This window comes from Phaenicophaeus curvirostris, chromosome 3 (assembly GCF_032191515.1).
Source record: "Phaenicophaeus curvirostris isolate KB17595 chromosome 3, BPBGC_Pcur_1.0, whole genome shotgun sequence".
Classification (NCBI taxonomy): Eukaryota; Metazoa; Chordata; class Aves; order Cuculiformes; family Cuculidae; genus Phaenicophaeus; species Phaenicophaeus curvirostris.
The window spans coordinates 8,248,781-8,274,920 of NC_091394.1; the positions used below are offsets into that span (position 1 = coordinate 8,248,781).

General features: G+C 37.9%; 1 protein-coding gene across 2 annotated transcripts in view; it reads right to left on the reverse strand.

The window, feature by feature from the left end:
- The window catches only part of GABBR2 (gamma-aminobutyric acid type B receptor subunit 2), a 457,827-nt gene that overhangs the window by 139,281 nt on the left and 292,406 nt on the right, over positions 1-26,140 (reverse strand). For both annotated transcript variants that reach the window (XM_069853337.1, XM_069853338.1), the window contains exons 9-12: positions 22,169-22,249; positions 19,148-19,298; positions 18,543-18,675; positions 7,416-7,523 (exon numbers count right to left, since the gene is read on the reverse strand). In XM_069853337.1, coding sequence (XP_069709438.1) covers positions 7,416-7,523; positions 18,543-18,675; positions 19,148-19,298; positions 22,169-22,249 — 473 coding nt within the window. The remainder of the gene's footprint in view (positions 1-7,415; positions 7,524-18,542; positions 18,676-19,147; positions 19,299-22,168; positions 22,250-26,140) is intronic.

Below are 26,140 nucleotides of genomic sequence, written 5' to 3' on the forward strand. Positions count from 1 at the left end.
TGCTGGCCTCTTCTTCCAAGTGACATGGGACAGGACGGGAGGGAATGGCCTTAAGCTCTGCCAGTGGAGGTTCAGGATTGATATCAGGAAAAACTTTTTAACAGAAAGGGTCATTGGGCACTGGCAGAGGCTGCCTAGGTAGGTTATTGAGTCACCTTCCCTGGAGGTGTTTACAAGAAGGGTGGATGAGGTGCTGAGGGACATGGTTTAGTGATTGATAGGAATGGTTGGACTCGATGTTCCGGTGGGTCTTCTCCAATCTACTGATTCTGTGCGATTCTGTGATTCTGTGAAATCAGATCTGACAGTATTAGAAACAACCATTCTTGCTATCCAGTGTTTTGGAGAACAGCCTTTGAAACGGACCTTAGCATTATTTTAACTTCTGCACTCTACTGTGAGTAAAGCCAAGTATGTTGCCTTGAGCTGCATATTCTATCAACAAAGCACATCAAATTCACCTTTGAGAGAAATGCATCTAGTAGCCAAAGATTGCATGGGCTATAAGTGTGGAGGATCTGAATTTTCACCTATAGTGCTAAATGGGATCCCCATCTTTAGGGGAACAAAAGTGCACAAAACATTTGAATGGTCTGGAAAAAATGTTCTGATCTTGTTTGAGATAACATTAAAATATCTAGCCTTTAATATTTTCTTTAATGAACAATTTTGTGGGAAAGCATATTACATCACTACCAAATAGCTGGGGCTATCAATGCACTTGATTACATTTACAATCCAATTTCAAGCTATTCATGAATAAATTGCCTCATACTGTATAGCAACATGGTCTTTATTTCTCTGTCATCTATTAGTCTCATAAGACATAGAAATTATGGTTGTAGCACCGTTTATGAGCAGTTATGTTTCACACACAGTGTTCATTGTTTTCATTGCTGCTGAGGTTTAGCCTTATCAAACTGTAACATGCAGAAATTTACATACATAAATTACTTTAAAAGGAGATTTTTCTCCTAGATATACAGTTCATTAGCTAAACTTCTTTCTGTGACAGGAGCTTGAGCTTTAGCTGCCCGATCCATATTTATATGAATGTAAATTTTAGAAATGTGATTCCTATTGTTCTCTGGCTGGCATTTTGGCTGATCAGCTCTTATGAAAAACAAGATGCTTATTTTACATCTAAATATGGATTCCAGGATTACATTGATTATTTTTGAAGCTCTGGACTTAAAATTTATAGTTACAGCTATTTGGGGAAAAAAAGTAATAAAATCATTTGGTTTCCTCTGATATTGCTCTAGGAAGTACTATATCTGTGTATTAATAAACCATGAAGCTGTACCTGAATAATTTACACTGCACTGTAAGTATCATGGATTACTTGGACCAGTGGTAAATATTCATAATGAAAAAAAAAATTCCCAAACATAAGCAAATTCCAAACCACTGTCTTCTTTCTTGATGTCAAAGATTGAACAATAATGACGAACATTTCTTTAGGTTACCATATGCTGTTTCATTTTGAGCAGATGGTTCTTAGTAGATTGTTGTACTGTTGGTATGGTTACCCAAAGTAAATTTTTGAACCTCTTTTTCAGACTTAAGATCTCTCATATATACTTAGAGAAATACTTGTGTATACTAGGGGAAATCCAGCGTACAGCTTTTTTGTTATATGTATAGAAAGCTCTAGCTAGATTGAAAAAAATATCCTGGAAAAGTACAAATATTTACAGTCTGAAAACTGACCTGGAAAAATATTTTATAGCAGTAGCTACAGAAAGAAATTATTAGTTAATATGATCTACATTTATGCTAATACAGAAAGAACTACTCCTACAAAGGTATTTAAGAGAGTAAATAAGATCTGTCCTGTGAGGTTCTGACCTAAAACCTCTGTCAATATAATGTGGAAAACCTTGCTTCATTTATTTTTAAATGATTAAGATAATGAGCATATATTTTGAAATAAAACTCTTCAGGATTTCTGTGAGAATTATTATAGATTGTAATAAATTCTAACTTCCATTTGTGACTTGAAAAAATGTATAGAAAAGTTTATAACCAGAGATTACACTCATGCAATAAACTTCCTCACAGAAGTTTTCCACTGAGGGATGGGGATAGCAGTAAACAGGGACAAGTTGTGAGGAGAAAGCAGCAACACATAAGCTTGTGAGTATGTGGCCTCCAGCTGTTTTCTTTCTGCTTTTTATTTTCTCTCCAGGGACACTGTGCAATTGCAGGTACTGACAGCTTCCCCGCAGCTGGGACCATGGGGCTGGAGCACACAGCCAGCTGCTGCCTACTCTGACTGGAGGAGTCAGGACTGGGGGCTGCTCAGAGCAACCCCTGTGCTGCCATCCCTAGAAAAAGCATGAAAAAGTCTCTTAACCCCTTCCCGTCTTCCATGTGACTCAGTTTATGGACCATTATGTATTCAAATTAGGGAGATGGGTTGGCCGAATTTGTGTTATAAAATGGTGCAAGAAGGCAATGAACTAAAAGTTTGAGAATTCCTGCTCTGCTTCACTCAGGTAATAAATTAGCCTCTCAAAAACAAGTGCTATCCTCCTCTGAAAATTGTGCTCAGAGAGACTTCTAAAGCATAACAAATAATTCTGGCATTAATTATTTTTCTCCATGTAGGCAATTAACTTTCTTATACATGAGAAAGAAAACGCCTACTGCCCTTTCGTTAGATATTCTTTTTTCTGGTTTAGGTGAAAAGGATTCCAACAGAAAACTGCCTGGTTTTATTACACAGTCCTATTGCACGCCCAGAGCAGACTCACTGTGTCTGCTCCATGACAGTGGCATCCTATAAAAAAACTAAAGCTGCACTGGTGTCCTAATAAAGCATATGAGGGGATAAATGCACATTGTGGAGATCTTAGCAAGCATAAGCCTTCTAACATTTTCACGAGCCTATTCTTTTTAAAGAAAATGGAAAGAAAGTGAATTCAATTATAGATAGAGTTGCACGCATCAGCAAAAGGAACCTTTAGATCTTTGCACACCTCATCAGCCTGAGCTAAAAAGTAACTCGTGGCTATCATGAGCTGTAAAACTGCATAACAGGAGGACAAGGCACATATTTTGCCTGTAGGTTTTACAGATACATAGTAATAGGAAAAAAGAACAGTGAAACTCTAAAATCCTCTGTTCAGTTTTCATGCTCTGCCCACAATTCCATACAACCATTCCGGCCAGTCCTAATCTAAACCTTTTTTTGCCTCTTATTCCTTTTCCACTCCTACGTTCCTTTCTGCATCTATGTCCCCAGCAGGCTTGCCATCCTGCATCTAAATTTCAATCTTAACCTATTTTTAAGTCAGATCTAGTACCTCAATTGGAGTGTGCCACTTGAATCTCAAACTCCATCTCTGCGTTCCACTATACTCAGTTTTCTTGCTCACTTATTATAGCCCTCCCTGCCCCATTTAACTCTTCATCAGCTTCCAATCTTATTTTAACTCCCTGGGAATTCTTATCCAAATTCATTCTCCCTAAATTCTATCTCCCAGTCTATAATCCCAGTCTTTTCCCTATTCTGTCTGCCTGGACAGGATCCAGTTCCCTCTGAAGCCCCTAGGAACTAAGCAAATTTCTCGTTCTCAGCCTATTCCCTATCCCCTACATCTTGGCCTCACAGTCCTCTTGCTATGCCAGCCTGTCTTCCTCGTGCTAGTGTCACAACTGGAGGGTGTACAATCTCTGATCCATCTTTACAGAGCATGAAGACCACATCTCTCCTCAGAAGTCTTTTAAGGACTTAATAGGCTGAATGCAAGAGAATAAATATGTCCGACCACAGCCTGACAGACATAGCTAAGAGAGTTTGGACTTGCAAGTCATTTTTCTCTCTTGTGGTTGGTTGTAGCTTTCTAACCCGGGGGTAATACCAGTATATCTTCTCTATTCTTGATAAGCTTTCTAACCCTCTCTCATCTGTGAGAATGCTACAACCATACAATAAATTTAAGAACAGACAAAAGGTTCTGAAATATCATTAATAAGTAGAATAATGTTGGCAACTATACAAGCAAAATTCTTGATGATGTCACACATCCTGTGTGAACTTATATTCTGTGTTTACCTTGTAACAGCATTGTCAACATAAAGACACATGCCACCAGAAGTCTGCAACGACAGTTACAACTGAGCACATTGACAATATTTTCAGTCAAAATTAAACATAAAACCTACCCTGATGTTACAGTTAAAGGATTAAATACAAATAGACAGAGTTAGAATGTACTCCGTTAAGGGTAAGACAAGCTTATCATAGCAATGTCAACCAAGAGGTATTGTACTTTCCGGTATCAACTGCAACAAGCGACATTGTGAGCCAGATCATCAAGCTTTATTGTATTCACTTAGGAATGGTCAAACACTTGTCTTTGTAGCAGCAGATATACAAAGCTTACGGAGGCTTTAAAACCCACTGCTTTGAATTTGTTACTATTCTGGTATTTGTCAGAAGTCAATGGTCATGCTGGAGTTGTGCGGGAGCAGTCACTTTGCATGACTGCTTTTAATGCCCCCTAAAACCCAAGACAGTGCAGTTTCCAGCAGAAAAGACAGCTTTACAACCTTCTAAATTTTACCAGAAGGGCTGTCTTCAGCTACCTAAAGCTTCCCCAGGACACCACATGCTCTCCAGCCACTGATATTCTCCTCTCCCTCCTCTTATCCAGTGCCAGTCCTTCTCTGCTGTTGAGAAGAAACATAAAAACTCCTCTCACTGTGCAGAAGATATTCTGCTGTCCAAACCAACAGAAAGGGGACTTCTAAAAAACAGTATTGCACTTCAATTATAAGTGTTCTAGTTATGTTTAGTACTAATTTCATTATACTTTCCATTATTCCTACTAGCTTCTTTAAAACTCAAAAATAATTTATTTTCCCCTATTGATTCTGTCATTTCTATTTGACAAAAATTGATCTCCTTGCACCTCTCTGTTTCAGATCCACTTCAAATTAATACATTTTTAATTTGTTTCCTTTGAGCCCTAGCAAAGATACTAACAGAGCTCTGGGAAATTTGCAAGATTTGTCAGTTAGCAGTCTGATAGCAGGAGAGTATTCTGAATCTTATTATTTTTTCCAATAACAAAGGAGTCTATGTATAAAGGGGTGAAAATAAAATAGATTTTTGATAGCTTTGCAACAGAAGCTAACACAAATCATCACCTAATTCAGGACTCTCTAAATCATTTAATTCCACTCTCCACTGCACTAAAATAGGGCTATAGTTACTGTTATTTAAAATTCTATATATTTTCACACAATGAGAGAGAAATCCACTCATGCCTTCACGAAGCCATGTCGTACACTTAAAATAAGTGTAAAAATTTGGACATAAGGTTGCCCCATCTGATGAAGATAAATAGATTCACTTATCAAATTCTTTTCTCCTTACTTAATACCCACTCCAGTGTCACTTAAAGCGAAGCATCTCATTGGTCAACATCCAGAGATACGAAAGTTTATCTCCCTTATACCAGTCACTATCTTTTTAACTGACATTAAACCACTTTTAATGCTTATCTGTGAATAAGCAATTGCAATTTGCAATTGTTGATGGACCTGCTGAAGAACAGGCACTACATAGAATTTGGACATTATTTTTAATTAACAGACAGTTAAATTGGAGTGGCAACTTGAAGCTCTAACATGATCTAGTTGAAGGTGCAGGGGGATTGGACTAGATAACCTTTAGAAGTTCCTTGTGACTCAAACTATACTATGATTCTATGTAAATGAAATCTTTCCTTAAAAAAAACCAAAAACCCAAATACTTAGCGACAGTCCATTGAAATACCTGTTAATTTCTATTTGGAATAGTATGGATTGTAGAAATGATAAAATTCTCAGGATAACAAGGGTTAGTAAGTAAATTCTTTCATGTGTTACACTGGCAGGATCTTGCGTAACTTCACTAATTTACAAAGATTTGTACAAACACAGCTGAAAATATATTTCCAATATAGAATTTCATTTTTCAAGAAGGCAAAATACTGGCTAAGCTTTGGTTAAAAATTTTTAAAATAGGAAGTGTAAGATCTTTGAAAAATATATACTGGTCTCTGGTAGCATAAACTGGTATATTACAGTGGGCTGTTCGCACAGGTGCAGAAAGCACGGTCTCCACTTCCCTCCATCCAGGTTATCCCATTTCTGGTACAGAAATTTCTTGTAATGTTATTTAGCCATACAATATTTGTTAGTCACTCTTCATTACATTTTACATTGAATTATGTTCGGGATTTAATTAACAAAGTCCTAAGTAAGCCTGGCATGACTGAATAGGAGGGAAGGACTAGGTGGTTGTGTTGTTAAGATGCCAGAGTGCTAGATTCACTTCCAGAGTTCAGTTCCAGCCACTTTAATAATCTGAAACATAAATTCTTTCAGAAACTGAGTTAATTATCTATCCATGTCTATCTAAAGCCCAAACCTTTTTAGGAAAAGGTGTATCTTGTGGTGACAGCAACTCCCTACATCTTGAGACTGTAGAAAAAAAATATAGTAATAATGAAAAAAAACAGTAATACAGCTCTTCCAGTACTGCACACAGGACAGAAATAGAGGAATCTGACAAGGGAATATTGTTCTACTTATTTTGGGTGTAAATGACTCTCTACACTTATTAGAATAAATCTATTCAGCTGCATACAGGAACTGCATTTGGCACTACTTCCCATTCTATAATATTAATTTTGTTTCTCTGTCTCATGCACATTTCTCTGAATGTTTTTTTCCACCAAAATTATTTCTATTCATTAGTTTTCTCATTTTTAAATAAAGCTATCTGATTAAAAGCTCTTCATCTGCAAAAAGAAGCTCCACATGAAAACTATCAAATGAACAATATAAACATGAAGGGTTGTGCTATTGCTAAGCTGAACCTAATTGCTTACAGAAAATGGTCTGTATCAAAAATGCTGGAGATTACTTCTGTGGTTCAATTCCAATCAGCCTTGGGGGAAGCCTATGCAATTTCAATAAAAATTAAAACCAGAAAGCTGTATAGGCAACACACTCTCTTGCCTCTTCCTACCATCTCATCAGAAACTTGTGTGTAATACCCATATTCCATATAGACATAAACAGAAAACATTCCGTAACAACTATGGACCTATGGGAACAAGACCTCTGGATTCTGAAACGACACACTAAATAAAAGTGAAGATCTGAATTCACTTTGACAGTTTAGAGCCATCTCCATTGTTCACCTCTCATTATAAAGACTGAAGGGCTGATGCTGAACTCCAGCTCTCAAGAGACTAAAGAGAAGACCAAGAATGCTCCAATATCAAACCATTCAGGATCTTTGAATGCAACGCATGAGCAGAGTCAGCTCAAATATGGCCACCCAGGAAAGGCAACAAAAGCTAGAAAATTATATTAATAGAGCAATAAGAAAAGAGTTTACTCCCCCTCACCTTTTTCTTCATTTTCACATTTTTGAAAATTGCATGAACTCTCCATGTTTTTGCAAACATTGCTCCAAATGCAGTTGTGTATCCCACTGTAAGAATCCATGTTCGGACCTAAAAGAAAAGTATATATAAAAGAATACAAAGCCATTTAATTTTCAGTAGACAATGTGGGTATCATCATTTCAGCCATTTTTTTCTCAAGATTTTGAGAAAAAATACTCATACAACTTCATGAAAACGCTGACATTTCAGAATTGTCTCATTCATTGCTTTCTTGCTTTTTTCCTCCTCTCTCCACCCCATCTCTGAGTATAACAAATCTGGATGCTGAATTAACAATCTCTTCCACATATATAAAACCACAACTCAGTTACAACATTGTACATTTTTTTCACTTTAATTTGTTCCGTGCAGACAGAGGAAAGAATAGTGGAGGAAACCAAGAGACTGAAACTACAAAAAGTATCCAGGGTGCTAATATTACAGTGACATTTTGAACAGAAAATAACAGAGAAGTAGAGATGTTATTCAGACTAAATAAGAGGAAACCGTACTATGCGAGGTATGTATCACTTAATGCAGACCCTGAGCATTCTACAAAGATAAGGGGAAAATGGCAAAGCAGAAACATAGTTTTGGTGGACAGACCTCAAAGACAAGACCTGAATTAAAGATAACACCTGCAACATAGGCCTAAGAAAAATGAGATGGTGAGCTTACACAGAATGATGGAGTAATGGGACCCTGAGCTGGCCGCCACTTTGGCATAGACCTATTGAGACGTTTACCTTGCAGTGAACTTCCCAGAGGAAACCAAAATACTTTTAAACTAGAAAAGTCTTTAGAGTAAAAACCAGAAAGACTTTGCTTTTAATAAAAAGCCCTCACATTGACCAGAGAGGACAGAACACAAGTTACAAGATTTTTTTGTGTGATTTCCCATCTCCCCATAGCATCCTTGTAGGTAGGTGCCTCCCCTCTGAATTGGTTTCAGCTAACCTAATGACTTACAGAGCTGTAGCAAACTCTGCACAGCTCTGTCTAATTTCTTGGAAATTTCTATTTTCTTTACCCTAGAGGTCTTGCCGTTTAAAAGTGGTTTTGCCCTGAACAGACTATTTTCTTCCCCAGAGATGAACTGGAGTCTATAGAGAGTAAAACCATGCAAGAGGCACGGCAGGGAGCCTGCAGCTGAATTTGAGAGCCTGAGAAATCATAAGGAGCAGGAACAATCTCCTCTTCCCTCTAGAGACTCCGCCTGGGTTGGCTCTCAAAATAGGAGAGTGCACGGTCAGGTTGCAGAGATACACAGAAAGGTAGGGAGCCCACATCTCCCACAGGATTGCTGTGTATAGGGGAACCTACAATCCCAGAAGAAAGGGTGTGGTAGTTACCCACGCCTCCTGTGAGCAGGAGGTGTCTGCATGTAACTCAGCATGTGCATTAATTAGAAAATATTAGGATTATGTACAAACCATTTAGATATTTGTATGTGTATATTAACATTATATTAGTATCTATTGTTGTGGTTCATCTGATGCATTGCTGATATTGACCCTGAACATATAGTTCACTAATTGCTGGTTAATCTTGCTATTAATAAAACCACTAAACCAACTGCAACTAGAATCAAACCATGTGAGTTTTGCCACTTTTTGACATTCTTGAATGTGGTACTGAAAATAAAAAATATAACAAAAAAAGAAAAAAATAGATATTTAGGTCAGCAAAGTATTATTTGTAACTTAACTATTTGTTCAAGTCTTTGCTTGTCAGCCATTATCATACATTATGCTAATAACTTCAGTAAACCCACAGTTACAGCAACCCTGAGTGATTTAAAAAATACGTTTCATATCAACATGTTCATATTAGCCAGTTACATCTTTTTTTGACTTCACATCAATTGAACTGTGATAACCATACTTAGCATTCAATCTTTTTGCTGCTATTAATAACTATTCAGCTCTTTCGTGTGCAGTTTAGTGATATATTTGGCAAACAGATACATGGTATTTTCATGTCTCTAATAAGACTCTGTTTTGTTCTCACTGAAACAGTAATTGCCTCTTGGGAACAGTAATAAATTTAATTATGTTCATAATATGTTTCTAATGTGATATTCAGAAAAATGTTATTTCTAGCATGTTTGGTTCAAAAATTTTCATGTATTCCTGATCTGAATTGTGCAAATGAGAATAATATAATTTGGCTATATTTGAAAGATTCTAGCTTAAATACACCAGGAGACTTCATTAAAATGAAATTGCCATTGCTAAGAATGAGATGGTAAGTTTCAGATGGAAATAAATTTTTAATTTTGAATAAAATGACCTTGAATTTGTCTGCTGTAATTCATTAACACAACCAGCAAAACGAAAAATTCAGAAAACAGCAAAAGCTTCTGAAATTCATATATCTTCTCATTTATATCCTTAAATGTACTACATCTCCAAATCCCATTCATTTGAAGGAACATGATAAAAATAATACCAACAACTGGAGAGCATGAACATGATGTTATACAACTCATCAGTAATTCTCTCCTTTTGGAAGTTCTTAAAGAAATATTTTAACAGAAGAGGCTTGGGAAGATCATCTTTCCCCCAGCACACACCAAATGAGCAGGAAAGGCAGCTCCTTAGAATATGGGACACTTGCATTCAAATCCCTTCTCCAAACTGCATACAAAACCTGAAGGCATTACTATTCTGCTACGGAAGGATAATTTGTAAAAATACAAAATACACCTTACAGGTGTATTTCAGGTGACAGGTGTATTTCCTGTGACAGCTGAAAAAGCTAGAAATCAATTATTCAGCAGACAACACACAGTTCACGACCACCACACACTGAAAATATCTCCACAAAGAAACATATTACCCTGGGTAATTTTCCAGACTTGGAAGAGACATGATTTTTATTTAATACAAACAAAAAATCCACCTTTGTCAAGCATTAATTTTTAAACAAATATTGTAAGGTCAGGTAAAGAATTTAGCATTTAGGAACAAGATGCTCCTTACATCTTGTAGGAGCATTTATTTTAAACTTCCCTTTGCAACAAAAGCCTTTGTTTTAAACCTGTCCATAACGTATTAAAGATCTCCTGCTTTGTAAAGACTATTACTCCAATATATAATAAGCATTGATAGCTTAACAGACTTATATAAAGTCACTTCCATTTGAATCGTATTCCCTCTCAACCTTGAACTTTAGCTGGCTAGCCTACATTTGAATGCTCCTATTTGGTATCTTCAAACAAATCTACATGTACCTTTCTAATCATCTTGTTATGTGAATAGTGATGTAGTTACTATTTATATATCTGTGTAACAGAGCCACATAATTATTTGACATTACAACTCATTATTAATAAACGAAGATATCTAATTGTGAACAATCAGTTAGTAAGGGGAAAATAGTAAGTGGTGAAACATCCTGAACAAAGAAGTAGAAGTCACTCCTTGATTATATAATCTAAGAATGAAGCTTACAAACAAAACAGTATTATAGGTACTGCTAATTTCCTGATAAACAACAATATTTGAATTTATTTTAAATAATTAAACACAATTATAATTCCTTATAAAATTATAAAATAAGTCTATCTTAGAAAATGAACTGAATTGATGAAAAGAGTTTAAATTTCAAAGGAGTTTCATTATTTTCCCATATTTGACCACCACTGTATATGCATTTAGAAGCCCACACAGTCACGAAATGACGAGGAATGCCTTGGAAAGTACTAAGCTCAAGAAAACAATGACAAAACTTTCAAATGCAGTTGATCAAGAAAGTGATAAAACCCAAATATCAGCACAAAGAACATCCATGCATTGCATAAAAAGCCACAAACTTTTTTAAATAACTGTTATTGGAATGAAATCACAAAACAGCTTGGTCCTTCAACAATTTCTTCTTCAGTCAGCGGAACATTAATGTTATGTTCCTGGAGAGGAATCACTCAGATTTAAGATTCTGGAAAGCGTCATTTTTACCATCTCAAGATCTTAATTTTAATAGTTTCTTTTAAATAAAATCTTTCAAATCTTTCTTTCATAGACCTGACACCCAAGACACTCTCCAGCTTAGTTTATGACACTCAGACTGATTCATCTTGGGAATATCAATAATTAGCCAGTTTGGCACATGTAATGGGTTGGAAGCTGCAGTGCCCACAGGGTTATGTTGCAGCTGAACATTAGTGATGAGTGCTTGGTGGAATCTTAGTATTAGACTTAAGCACTAAAAAATGACAAATGTGAGAATAAAGTATGCTGCGGGTTTAGCCCTGAAGAATATGATTATCTTTAAGTAGAAAATTGTGTTGATTTCTGTGGACTACTCATGAGTTGAAAATTAAGCACCTTCTATTTTTCCTGGCAAACTGGGGACATAAAGCATAATTATGGGGAAAAAAAGTGTGTCATCTCAACAAGTTTTTACTGGGGCTTGATCCTGCTTCTATTAACCATGGCAAAATTCCCAGTGTGAGCACAGGCAGGACCCAAAGAATGAGTTCATCCATTTGAATTACTTTTCTCATTTATACCAAACATTTTATGACAAGTGTTTATGACTTTTAACTCATTCTTTAGAATTTGTGAGTCACTGGCACAGTTCTTTGTAAAATATAAGTGGCAATAACATTAGAGAATTGAATCCTGCAGTTTTCACATAAATTGAATACAGTGGTTCTTCACATACTGTGAGGTGTCCTGTGGTGATTTCTTAAAATATTTCACATGATTTTTCAGAATTGATCTATGGGTAGTGTAAAAGATACCACAATTTTTCCTGATTCTATAAGGAGGCTTTAAAATCTGGCTATGGTTCTACTGAGGGAGAGGCAAAATGTTCTAACCATATTACCTTAATAAATGTCTGGCAATATTGTGGGGTACTTGCTTCAGCATATGAAATAAGGATTTTAAGGATCTATTCAGCCTTGTAACTTTTATCTCTACTTTTCCTCAAAAAAAGATTGTTATTTACCATAATAGAATGTGACCAGGCTCATGCTAAACTCAGTAACAGAACTTCCTTTGAATTAAAGAGGAGAGAGATCAGGCTCAGACTAAACAACAGTGAGGACAATTATGGAAGTGATTATATATAAAAGGGAGATTAAAATTAACATTTAAACAAATAAGTAGGAAATAAACTAAAGAATACATGCAGAATGAAAAAGGCTAGACTAAAAATACAAAGTCTATGGTTTCTAGAGAAAAAGAAATGTATTAGAGTCCCAAATTCTTTTGCAGTTCAGTAGGAGATAAGTGTCTATATGTTGCTTTTTAAATTTCTGGCCAAAATTAATTAATTTGAGGAAAAGAATTAGACAAATATAAAGTCCAAATGAGGGAAAAAAACCCAAAACCTATGACAAGGCCTGAAGAGCATAAAGGGTAAGAATAAGGAGCACATCATCAACTACTAAATAAATATGAAGAACAGATACTATTTGGTACCACAGAGTCTAGTCCAAGTGGCTCTTGCCCATAGCACACCAAGAGAGCCTCAGCTTTGAGACAGCACTGCCCAGATATTTTCCTTTCCATCAGTTGCCCCCCAGGGGGAGGAAGGGAGGAAGGAAGGGAGGGAGGAAGGAAAAGTCCATACATAGAATCATAGAATGACCAGGTTGGAAAAGACCCACCGGATCATCCAGTCCGACCATTCCTATCAATTATTAAACCATGCCCCTCAGCACCTTGTCCACTCATCCCTCAAACACCTCCATCTTCACCCTCTTCCTGCTTTACTTCCAGAGCTGCTCTCAACCAGCACCACAGCTTTCAGAGCTTTAGCAAAATGCCTCAGCATTGCCCTCACCCTGTTCCATAACCTCTAATACCTGGCTTCTCATTGCTGCTTCTCTCTGCAGTTTGTCAGCTTCTGTTTGATATGGTTTTCAGGTTGTCTCTCCACTCTGACACCACCCTGCAATCCTCACCTTGCACAGGTTCAGGGTTTCCTAAGAAAAGGTGCAATGTGGACCTTGGAGTTCCAGCTAGCCTAGCTGTTCTGTCAGCAGGGCAGACACAAGTCTATGAAAAATTACTAAAAAACCTTAAAACCTTCCTTTCACAAGACACAGTGAGAACTGTTCATTACCCTTAAGTAAAATAATATTAGCTGAAAACTTCCAAGTGCTTCTGAATATTTGGATACGTTTAAAGGTCCCTTTGAGAATGTAGTGTGTTTAACATCTACAGTTGTCGTGACTGTACATGTTCTCCAGATGTCTGACTGAGAAAAACAAATTCCAGATAGTCACACACAGCGCAGTAGGAAGCTGGACTTTATCACCGGTATCTCTAGTCTTTCCTTCTTTTCTGTCTTTCCACCCCACTCCATTGTTTGGTTCCTTCTTTCTGTATAAAGCCTGTTTCCAAATGCCTACATTATGGCTGAAAGCAACTGGTTGAAATCTGAAAGTCTGAGCACAATCTGGAATGGATGAGGTCATGGTGAACTCCATAGGTGGGCAAAAATATTCATGTGTTCAGTCTACTTTGATACAAAGCAAAACACTGACAGGCCTCAGTGAGATCACTAAGCATCACAGAATTGACTTTGGCAATTCACATCAATTATGCTAATTAGTGTGATAAACAAGATAAACCATGCTTAATTTTAGTGACTGTGTGAATTGCAAGACTCAGATAATTTCATCTTTGACGTAACACCTTTGCAGAACTCTGGGGTGTAAAGGAGACTGGGAGACAATCACTATGTCCAGAACAGGTATCTTCCAGAACAGTGTGAATCCTGTGTTGAACTGTTCCAAAGAGATCATTTGCCCTTCCTCATCACCCCAACCACTTAGTGCAGCACACTCTGTAGGAGAAAGTGCTGCTACGCGTCGGGACTACCAGGACTGAGAAGCAGAGTGGTTCAATCTACTACTACCTAATACACCAAACCTTTCTGGGTAGAGACTAAGGGCATTCTGTTGTGACTGGGAGGATTTAAAACAGTCTTCTTTTAAGCCTCAATCTATCAGTTACATCCAGAGAATGCAAACACCATTTTATTAACATACTTGAGGGAAATGAAGAACAAAGACGAGGCCGCGCTTGTCCTTAGGGCCGTAGTAGCCTTTCACCCCATAGTTCCAACATGCAAAGCCATTACACTTGTCTTAAACATATTAAGTGTGAAAATCTCAGTAGAACGTATTACAGAAGTCTAAACATTATCATCAAAGCTGATATTCTCTCTATTTTAAGTATCTCTACTTAGTATGTCAGCTTAAACTCTATTCATAGGATGTGTCACTGGCATTGCTAATTTTGAGTGTCTCTCTTCCATATAATGAATGCTTTCAATTATTTTTCCACTTGCTTGCATTTTTCCACTTGGCATCACATCTCGCTTCACACCCTTAATTCTAGCTTCCTTTTTGCTATGATACCATGGTAATTCTGACTTTAAAAACAAAGATAGATAATTTTCCTTCTCCCGCTTTCCCTCATACCTGAAACACTTTCTACTTTGGCTTATATATTCATTTAATCATAGAATCATAGAATCATAGAATCATAGAATAACCAGGTTGGAAGAGACCCACCGGATCATCGAGTCCAACCATTCCCGTCAATCACTAACCCATGCCCCTCAGCACCTCGTCCACCCGTGCCTTAAACACCTCCAGGGAAGGTGACTCAACCACCTCCCTGGGCAGCCTGTTCCAGTGTCCAATGACCCTTTCTGTGAAGAATTTTTTCCTAATGTCCAGCCTAAACCTCCCCTGGCGGAGCTTGAGGCCATTCCCTCTTGTCCCGTCCCCTGTCAATTGGGAGAAGAGCCCAGCTCCCTCCTCCTTATTATTAAATAAATATTTATTTAATAAAATATTGTATTGCTTTTCCTATTTCTGTAAAACCAACAGAGTCACTACTAAGTAAGACATGATCTAACATTTCTATTACCGTAATACACTGACCATTTTCCCAGAATTCACTGCTTTGGATAGTTTTAATTTCATGTAATTGGAGTTCCCATTATATGACAGCTAATCTCTAACTCTGACATGGGGCTAAATGCTGCATTTAGTATTATGAATTCTTACCACAAGAACACAAGATATTATGTATTTAAACATACTTGATTACTTTTCCACAGAAAATGGCCATGCCAAGATAAATCATAGAAATTCTTTGAAAATTTTGAGTTAGCACTCAAAATTGCCTCTTACACTGTTAGCAGTGTAATTTGGAATCATGTTTCAAAATTAGCACTTACAGTGCTACTGTAATTTGGAATCATGTTTCAGTGTCCTGGGAATATTACAGCATGAAACATATCCCATATGTAGATACAGGTTAAAGAAAAGCCAAAAAGGCCAGAGTCTGCAAAGCACTTTACCCTCCAAACAATACTACAAACACTGTGCAATGGATGAAGAACATACAGCAGATTTGGCATGTAATGCCTACCATTTGAAAACATTTTTTCCTGAATTTTGTATGTAGACTCAGAAGTATCTAAAGAACTTCCACAAGTGTTGTCAAAAATTTATCAGAAAATTAATCAGAGACTTTATATGTAACAAAGCTAAATGAAAGATTTTACTTTTGCATGTGCTTATAAAACCTGAATCAAACTTTTTACTTCCCTGCAAAAAAAAATCTCTCCCTTCATTGATGTGGCTCTGTGCCTGACATATAGTTGTTATACCTATAAGTTTTTGGCTCAATGGCTTTTATTGACCACTGTCCATTGTAGCCGGTTCTTTTAAAAACTAAGTCACAGTCCATCTTACATAAAGCAGGAATTTTAAAGTAATGTCTAATGCGGCTAGAAAGTGTAATCAAAATCATGCATTTCCAAGGAAATGGATGATCAAGAGAAATTTGTACTGACCAGATCCTATAAGCAGCTATATCTGTAAGCAGTCCTTACGAAATCACTAAGCGTATGGAAAGATGATGTTCATGACATGGCACCAAATGTACACGCTGTACCCAGCACTCAGTGGATGTTTTGGGGAGAAAGGAGGATAGACAGAAGAGTTAATGAACAGAAAAGAATTCAGAATTCATTTCAGAATTTTCTAGACACAAGGGAAGTGCATTGTCACAGTCAATGGTGGCCATGTAAAGATCATTTTTTAGAGAAGCATAACCTGTCCCATTAAAAAAATTGGAGGAGGAAGTTTTGTAGGAATTGTTTTAATGAGCCAGAAGTTAGAAAAAAAAATCCTAATAGCTTGCTTCTGAAGGGTTTCTTGCATCCATGAGTGTAATAGTAATCACTAACAGAGCTGGGATTTATAAGATAAATCAGAAGCCATGCACAGGAAAGCACAATAAGAAATGTTTCTGTACTAGACTCAAAACCTGGAAAACCAAGACTGGGGAGAAATCTGTCTGACCCTGCTCTGTTGATATCACATTTAACTATGTTAAAAGAAAAAGAAAAATCCTTGTTTAAGGCATGTGACTTTACATGCAATACAGCATTTTCCCCTTCCTCTTTTTTTTATTGGTCAGTTAAGTAAAGCAGTTGATCTTACTCAAGTGCCCATCCAGATCTTTACATAGACAGACAAACAGATTTAACATAATGTGACAGACGCAAATGGAAAAGAAGACAACGTATGTGAGATAAGATAGAACTAAGCAGTCTTCACTTAAATTTTGCCACATTTAGAATATGAGAGTAATGGTTACATTCTGAGAAGGAATTTAGAGGAAAATCAGATAGCAGAAATGTTCTGACTCAGAGGCATAGGATTTTGGATGTTGGTTCATTTTTTTCAGAGTTACAATTGAGCTGTTTCACATTTAAAGGAAGAGTTAAATTTAGTTTTATATAGTCAAATCTGGATGGAAACCTGTTCCCTAGTACAGCTCCATGCTGATAAGTACCTCTGGTTCCTACTTTCTTTCCTTATGTTCAGCAGTGCCTGAATGCACTTTTCTAGAGACCTGAAGAAGGATCAAAAACATAGTGAGGATAACTCCTGAATAAGTCTGATATTCTTAGGCAATGGGCCAAGCACAGTCTTAGGATTTTTTGAGGAGAAAATATTTTATAAACTTAAATGCCATTTGTATCGGGTTTGGAAGGAATATATTTGCAGTGAAGTTCTTTCCATTCCTTTGAAACTGTCTCTCAATGTCAGGCTGCTTCCATTATTTCGCTTGGAAGCCTCTGTTTTGAATGGTTGAGTGCATTGCCTAATAACAATGATTATAAAGAAGCACCGACAAAAGTAGAAGACTACTGTAGACAACGGTAAGACAAAGTATTTGAGTCTTTGGTCCTCACATTTTAAACCTTTCCAGTTTTTTGTTAAAGCAGGACTTCTATGAGATATTTCGTGACAAGCAATACTCAAAATTCTGCATGGAACTTTAGCTACTATACAACGATGCTGCTATTAGTCACACAATTTATTCTTACGCTGGAGCTGAGAACATACTGTAGTCGGAAGTGGTGGCTGGTTGCAGTGTGTAATCAGCCTATGATAACAGCCAAAAAGCAACAGTAACCAATCCCTCCTCCCCATCAGTTCATGCAGAAAATCTAAACCATAGAAACATCTTTATCATCATGAGCAATTAAGACATTACAAGCATATGGGTGGATGTAGTTAATTTAGTTTCAGAGTTGCTTGTTTTGATTTAACTAGAATATGTTCTACATGGATCTAGGCTTGTGTGAGTTTATAGTTCAGCCTGAAAATAGTAGTAGAAGTCTTCAGAGATTCAGCCAAAAAAACTGAATAAAAAGACCTGGAAAAGCAGCAGTCAAGGAGACTAAAATAATACAGAACCTATAAGGAAAACATAGCAACTTCCCAGATATTACTGTAGTCATGCTACGGACACATCTTTTAATAAATCATCTTCATGTATATTATTTCAAAACAACAAAGAACATCTACTCTTTTCATCTGAGGCCAAATTCCAATGCACCTGAAGCTTTTACTAACAATAATAAAATATCTTTATACATGTTTTAGAATTTGGTCCCAGAAAATATCCCAGGAAAGAACTAAGACAATCAGTGATTAAATGGAATGAGACATCCAGGTACTGAACTTTTCTGTTTGCATTTCTTTTAAAGCTTCCTGCAAGACTATCTTCAGCTATAGTATATGGAATTACTTACTGTGCAAAGCGTCTCAAATGTCTTTTCGGAGACAAAGGATCCATCAAGACCAAAAAGAAAAATAGATGCATAAGAAAGCATCCCTCCAAGGATTATAAGGTTGTTCATGTAGGGACTGGACATCTTTATTAGTCTATGGACAAAAGGTGATAGTGCATTAAAGAGAAAAAGATTACTGCTAGGATATTACAGCAATAAAGAAGAGCTCTTTGTAACCAGGCAAACAGATAAGCCTTCTTGTAGGACTCCATGAAATCTATAGGCATGCATATTATTTGCTGGTTTTATATTGTTTCAGATATTTTAATATTTAGTAAAAAGACTTCCTATTTTACTGTCAGATTAATTATCTGGGGTTAAGGTTAATAGCGGACAGTCAAACATAAATAAAAAAATTATACTTTCCAGACAGTATAAAGGAACTCGTCTTAACAGATTGACAACCTGTTTCAATGTGAACACAGTGATTCCAATTAAATAGTTCTAAAACATCATCTTCCCGCATTTTAATATTTTCCTTACACACATATATAGATGACAGACTCTACAAACATGGCATTTAAATACAAGAGAAGTAGTGACAGAAGTAACAAGAATTGCCTTACTTCTGATTTCTGTTTTTGATGTTAAAGAACAAGAAAGCACTAGCCATTATCATTCCTAGGATGGTGAGGGCTGAGAGGATGCTGTAGAGAGGCAGGGAGATCTTGCGTAGCTCCTCTTGTATAATTGTTTTATCCTTTGGAGGCTCAAGTCCTAGAATTACAAGAAGAAAAAAGTTTAAAGCTCAGTCAGAATGTAGAATTTCTCTAAGAAAATATGCATCTCTCCTCAGTACCATACTTCGATGTAGTGGATTTAGCAACTGTAAACCAGATCAGTAGCTGATGAAACCATTGACTTTGATAGACATATGTTAGTCACATGGGACAAGAAGGTTTGCATTTCTGGAGCAGGTAAACATCCTCTTCGGAAGAAAAAACACAACATGACTCCAAAGCAGAACTCTGTGAAATATATGCTAATTATGCTTATTTTAAAGTGTAAATAAACACTAAAATGCATACTATGGCTCTGAGGTTTACCAGGAGGTTTTGCTTTCCTGAATCAAGTGACAGAGAAAAGAGTAGAAAACAGAGGTCATCGTGTCTCTGCATATCACCAAGACAAAGTCAAAGAGTCTGTCTAGATACCACATCTGAAGATCAGCCTTGGTGTGGCATCACTGGGGCAGGGGCTGATGGCCCTGGGGGGCTGAATGGGGGTGAGCCCTGGGGGGCTGCGGGCAGGGTGAGGAAAGCCCTGGAGAGGTGGGGGGCAAGCAGGGTCCTTAGTGCCCTTGGGACTCTGCAGAATGGAATAATATGGAAAACGGATAGCAAAGCTTTTATAGGGCAGATCCACTTTTCAAATCCCCGCAGATGTGTACTTGAATGTTTGAACTTAAAAAACTATGTTTAAAGCCATGTGCTTGATTGACAGTCAGCTCCCACTAATTAAATGCTTCTTGGTCTAATGAGAAAAATTACTTTCCGACAGCAGCAACAAGCACTGCATTCCCTGCTTCTCATGCTCCATTTTACCTGCTTACTAAATTTTTCACTGGGGCAGGGGATTGGCAAAAGTTTATTTGCATCACTGTCTTCCTTCAGAAAGGGATTTGTGTGCCCTAGAGTGGCTGAGCCTGTCCTTTCACATCAGCTCTCCGTGGGGCTGTGAGGACAACCACACAGGGCAGAGCAGCTTCATTTCACAAACTGGCTGCACAGGCAAAGCTCTGCAGACCCGCTTATCACAGAGCCGTAGGCTGCCATAGCTAAATTTCATGTCCACTCTTCTGCTTTGCACCTAGAAGGATTCAAGGAGTTATATGACAAAATAGCTTTTATCCACACCAGTTAAGCAGAAAAAGACAATGGAAACTTGCTATCCAACATTTTGGCAAAAGAATTTCCTTTCAGGTGATCACAATAAAGTGGCAGTCAAGGGGCTATTTACTGATTGGAAATTGGAGAAAAGTACTTGAGAATTTTCCCTTTTCCCCTTCCCAACTCAGAGCATGTGTTTACAGTGCATGACACTACACAAAATTAGGCAACAAGTTAGAAGCTAAAAATACATCAAAATGCATGCCTGAACTAAAAGAACTAGTATTAAACAAAAACCCGACCACACCATATCTCAAGTATCATAGAATCATAGAATCACCAGGTTGGAAAAGACCCACTGGATCATCGAGTCCAACCATTCCTATCAAATACTAAACCGTGTCCCTCAGCGCCTTGTCCACCCATCCTTTACATTGGTGATTTTTATTTATTAAACATAAACAAATAGTGATTTTATAAAATGTATTTTCTTATTTGTGCAATGGCCATTCAATTCTGTTACTTGTAATATAATGAATAATTGTTCTCATGTGCTATTTTATGCAATGGTTTGAACAGGGCTATATGTACTACTTTTAATTTCAAATACTTGAAATTACTAAGTTTTTTTATACTGCCTGGAAGATGTAACAAAAGCATCCTCCACATGAGTATGTGACTGCCTCAATGAAAAGTAGATGGAGAAGATTTTTTGTGAGTCACATGCATCTTAAGACAAATAAAAGACAGACTAAATGTGGAAGAAACACCAGGTGTGGTCAGAATAAGAACTAGGGAGTCTGATACTGAAAAAGGCCCGAACGGAGAATTTTTCCTATTATCCACTGCCCATAAAGGCATGCAGTTATGAACAAAACCTGTGTCCTGTTACTTGGTGCATGCTGCTCACGTCCTCTGGAATTAATGGTATTGAATCAGCAATCAGCTATATCATCAGTTCCTCCGTGTAGCAAAAATAACCTGCTGAGTCCCAGACTTCAGCAATTGGGATGGATTCTGCATTCTTCATTTCCAAAGTTTCATTCTCCAGACAAGTACCTTTAGTTGTGCTCTTTTAAGCTCAGCAAACTATAACAAGAGGAAAGGTGGAAAGCTCCAAGCAGTCAAGCAGTCATGGACAAGCAGTCATGGATTACATCACTGCAATGAAACTTCAGACATGCTCATGCAAACCTTGGGTGTTGGGACACTGGAAGAATATGTTGTAGAGCACAGCATACATCAGTTTCATATTTATCCACGGCTTCCAGGGGAAACCACACAGATCTCATGAAGCCTAATTGTCTAACAGACACCTCCCAAATGAAAAATCCACCTTGTCCTTGTGTATGCAAACACAGCACACAATAGCATCCCTCAGATGAGATGAACTGGGGGAGTGGGATGTGAGGATGAAATAGAACTTTATTTATTTTATTGGTGTAGATGAAATTCAAGACATATCTTCAGCTTAACGAAATATTAAAGAACATTGGTGTATACAAATAATTTTGAATTTGTCCTGGGCATTGGAATGAAAAACAGGTACACAATATCAAAACATTGAGATTTTCTTTTCAGTGTGCTCCTTCAGTGTTTTAATTTTTTTTTAAGAAGAGATCAGTTCCTGTTCTCCTAATACACTATCACATATTTTTGATATGAAAAGTCCTGAAACAGTTATTTAACAGCATGCAGTCTAAACAACATAGAGCTACATATGCCATTCCTGTACCTCTTTCCTGTTTCCTCCCCTACCTTGAAACCTGATGCTGTTGTTGATTATTTCCAGTGTGTCAGCCACAGCATTGTACTCTCCCACCTTCACTTCCTTTCTTTCTGCAGAGAAAAAACCAAGAGGGATTGTTTATGGCAGTTCACATGTTCTCAATTATTTAACTGATTTCGCCTTCTGTTTTTGACAGTACGTCAAAAGGAAAAGAAATATGCCTGAAATGCATGAATTATTAAAACAGAATGCCAGAGAGCTGATATCATTGAAAGAAATATTTCAGATTCTTTAAAGAAATACAAAGTATTTTTAAGAACTCATTTACATAAACAGGAAATTGCTGTTACTATGTGCAGACATCTCCAGTTTAAAGATCACACAATTGCTTACTGGCTCACACCATGCAGGACATTTTGCTAGGAGAACAAACATAGCTAAATCAGACATTCCACTCCCATTTAAACAACTAGGACATCTTGCTTAGTGAAGTATTTCCCAGGGGAGTCGTAGTGGCAGGCTCCAGCCAGTACAGAGTAGACTGTATAGCTAATAGATATACTGGGAATCAAACCCCTTATTCTGACTGGGAATTAGCAGCTCATTAGTACCCTGACTGAAAAACATACTACGTTATATAATTAAAGCCAACGTGCACTTGAGCTAAAATTTTACCGTTAATCTCATCAACTATTTTGGGACTATCATCACAAATATGGCCTTGTCTAATGGAGATGAGCAATGCAGATATAGGGACTTTGTTTTGCTGCTGCCTTGGCCACTGCAGCTGGAACTCCAGCACACCTTTGTCCCATCTTTCTGATAATATCTGGCATTAATTAATTTCTTCTATTTCTGTTGGGTGTTTGGCATGGCTTAGAAGTGCAGAAACTTACTAAATTATCACATTTACATCAAAACTTTTACATTTTCATGACAGACTGATGACTGAGGTGGCACAGCAGAGCCAAAAATTTCCTTTCAGGCCTCTATGTCTGGGCATGCACAACCCAATTTACATTTAAATTCTGAGCTCATGACCCTCTTTGTGGCACTGGTTTAGGAAGCTGACAATCTTGAACTAGATGGCAAATTTGAAAAGACTGTATTTCACACAACAGCTCCACATTAACCTTTTATCCTTCCTCATTCAAAGTGCTTGTGCCTGTTCAGCTCTGCTGAATGGAGCAGCTAGCTCCATTTTATTAAAATCCACAGGCTGATTAAGGAGGCAGAAGTTTTCCTTATATAAAACACACTTCTTATTGTTAAAATTGTTTACATAGAATCGTAGACTGGGTGGCAAATCTGGCAGGGATTCTTAGGCATTTGCTCTACCGCATCAAAAAATGGAGTCTGCAGTTCTGAAAACTGATTTGCCTTTCACATGATCATAATCCACATATGAAGCCTAAGACTAGTTTGGAATAAAAGTGCAATCCTCTGATCTCCAGCAGCAGCTTCACAAAGCCCATCCACACACTAAATGCATTTAGTACCTAGGAATTGCATTACCAATGCCTTGCCCATGGAGCAGGTGATCTTGAGTGCCATCATACAGCACATGGAAGAGAACCGGGTGATCAGGCCCAGTCAACACAGGTTCTCAAAAGGCAGGTCTTGCCAAACTAACCTGATCACCTTCTATGACAAAGTGACCTGCCTACTGGATGAGGGAAAGGCTGTGGATGTGTCTTCCTAAAAGGCTTCAGTAAAGCCTTTGACAGAGTTTCTCACAGCATTCTGCTTCGGAAACTGTCACCTCTGGCCTGGACAGGCGCACACTCTCCTGGGTGGAAAACTGGTTGACTGGAGGGCCCAGAGAGTGGTGGGAAATGGTGTGAAATCCAGCTGGAGGCCAGTGACAAGTGGGGTTCTCAGGGCTCAGTGCTGGGTCCAGCCCTGTTCAATGTCTTTATCAATGACCTGGATGAAGGCATCGAGTGCACCCTTAGCAAGTTTGTGGATGACACTAATCTGGGTGGAAGTGTTGATCTGCTGGAGGGTCGGGAGGCTCCAAAGGGATCTGGACAGGCTGGACCGCTGGGCTGAGACCAATCGGATGAGGCTTAACGAGGCCAAATGCCGGGTCCTGCACTTGGGGCACAACAACCCTATGCAGTGCTACAGACTAGGAGAAGTCTGTCTAGAAAGCTGCCTGGAGGAGAGGGACCTGGGGGTGTTGGTTGACAGCGACTGAACATGAGCCAGCAGTGGCCCAGGTAGCCAAGAAGGCCAATGGCATCTTGGCTTGGATCAGAAACGGTGTGACCAGCAGGTCCAGGGAGGTTCTTCTCCCTCTGTACTCGGCACTGGTGAGACTGCTCCTTGAATCCTGTGTTCAGTTCTGGGCCCCTCACCACAAGAAGGATGTTGAGGCTCTGGAGCGAGTCCAGGAACGGCTGAGAGAGCTGGGGTTGTTTAGCCTTGAGAAAAGGAGGCTGAGGGGAGACCTTACTGCTCTCTACAACTACCTGAAAGGAGGTTGTAGAGAGGAGGGTGCTGGCCTTTTCTCTCAAATGACAGGGGACAGGACAAGGGGGAATGGCTTCAAGCTCCACCAGGGGAGGTTCTGGCTTGATATCAGAAAAAAATTTTTCATGGAAGGGGTCATTGGGCACTGGCAGAGGCTGCCCAGGGAGGTGGTTGAGTCACTATCCCTGGAGGTGTTTAAAAGTCCGGAGGATGAGGTGCTAAGTGGCATGTTTTAATGGTTGATAGGAATGGTTGGACTCAATGATCCTGTGGGTCTTTTCCAACCTAGTGATTCTGTGATTCTGTGAAATGGAAAACAACAGTTCACAGACCATATGTCAAGTTTTGTGTAAGTCAAGAAACATCAAAAGGATATTTGATATCTTAAAGTAGTTTCAATTGTGGGAAGTAGCTCTTTAAGGAATAAGCTATATTTTTATTAATAAAAAGGTTATACTACATATATCATAGTATGATTACAGGAGCGCTGATGGGGAGACACAAGTAGCCTTTGTGCTCTTTTGTACTCCCAGCAAACCACAGCTATTGGTTTTTCAGTTCCCAAGCACAAGTGGTGATTAGTGACAAAGTCACCTCAAAATATTAATTAAATGAAGCAAAGAGGCAGCAGTATGACTGTCTGCTCCCTTGAATAGGCCAACATAGCTAAGAATGGGCCTGCAGACTCTATTTCTCTGTATGCCATTCCTTTGAAATTCTGAATTATTCAAGTTAGTATACTGATTGTACTATGTAGCTCAGATCTGTCCAAGTCTTTGTGTGTTCAACATCAAATGGACAGGAGGAAGTGTAACTCCTTCAAACCAATACACCAACAAAATGCTTTGTGCTATATTCAAAGGCAATGCTGGCTTCTTTCTGTAGTCCTTTCAGTATTAACTTGATCTTTCCATACTCATGATAGAGAGATGTATTGAAGTGCAACCCTGCTCAGGTTAAACAGAGGAAGCAAAATATAGTGGAAATATACTTGTTTTGTGAGATACTTTTTGTCCATACCATGACAGGAATGGTGTGATTTTATAACTTCAATCTGTAGCTGTTCTTTCACATGGGAACAGAAAACTGTGAAAATTAGCCAGCCCAAAGAAAATTGGCCCAGAAATATGTGACTGAAATTTATGCATATCTCACATAATTATAAACAACTAATACTTGCCATTAATGAATTGTCATAGAATAGGTTACTAATATGGTCAAGTTGAAAGTCTTCTGCCAACAAAGAAGTGAACTACTCTTAAAGGTGAATTAAAATGGGGCTTTTTTCCCTCTGTTTTTTTTTTTTATCACAGAATATTATAGCCTAATTTAAACAACTCCAGACAAATTGACGATCTACCACTCAGTGAATTGGGCTGCATTTCACAATGTTACTACAACAGATTTTTAGTTGTATATCAGGTAGTTACGTGTTCACATTGAATAAAAACAAAAATAATCCCGCAACAGACATCAACTGAGTAAAATAAACTTACCAAAATGCACAAAAACATGTTTGCCAGTAT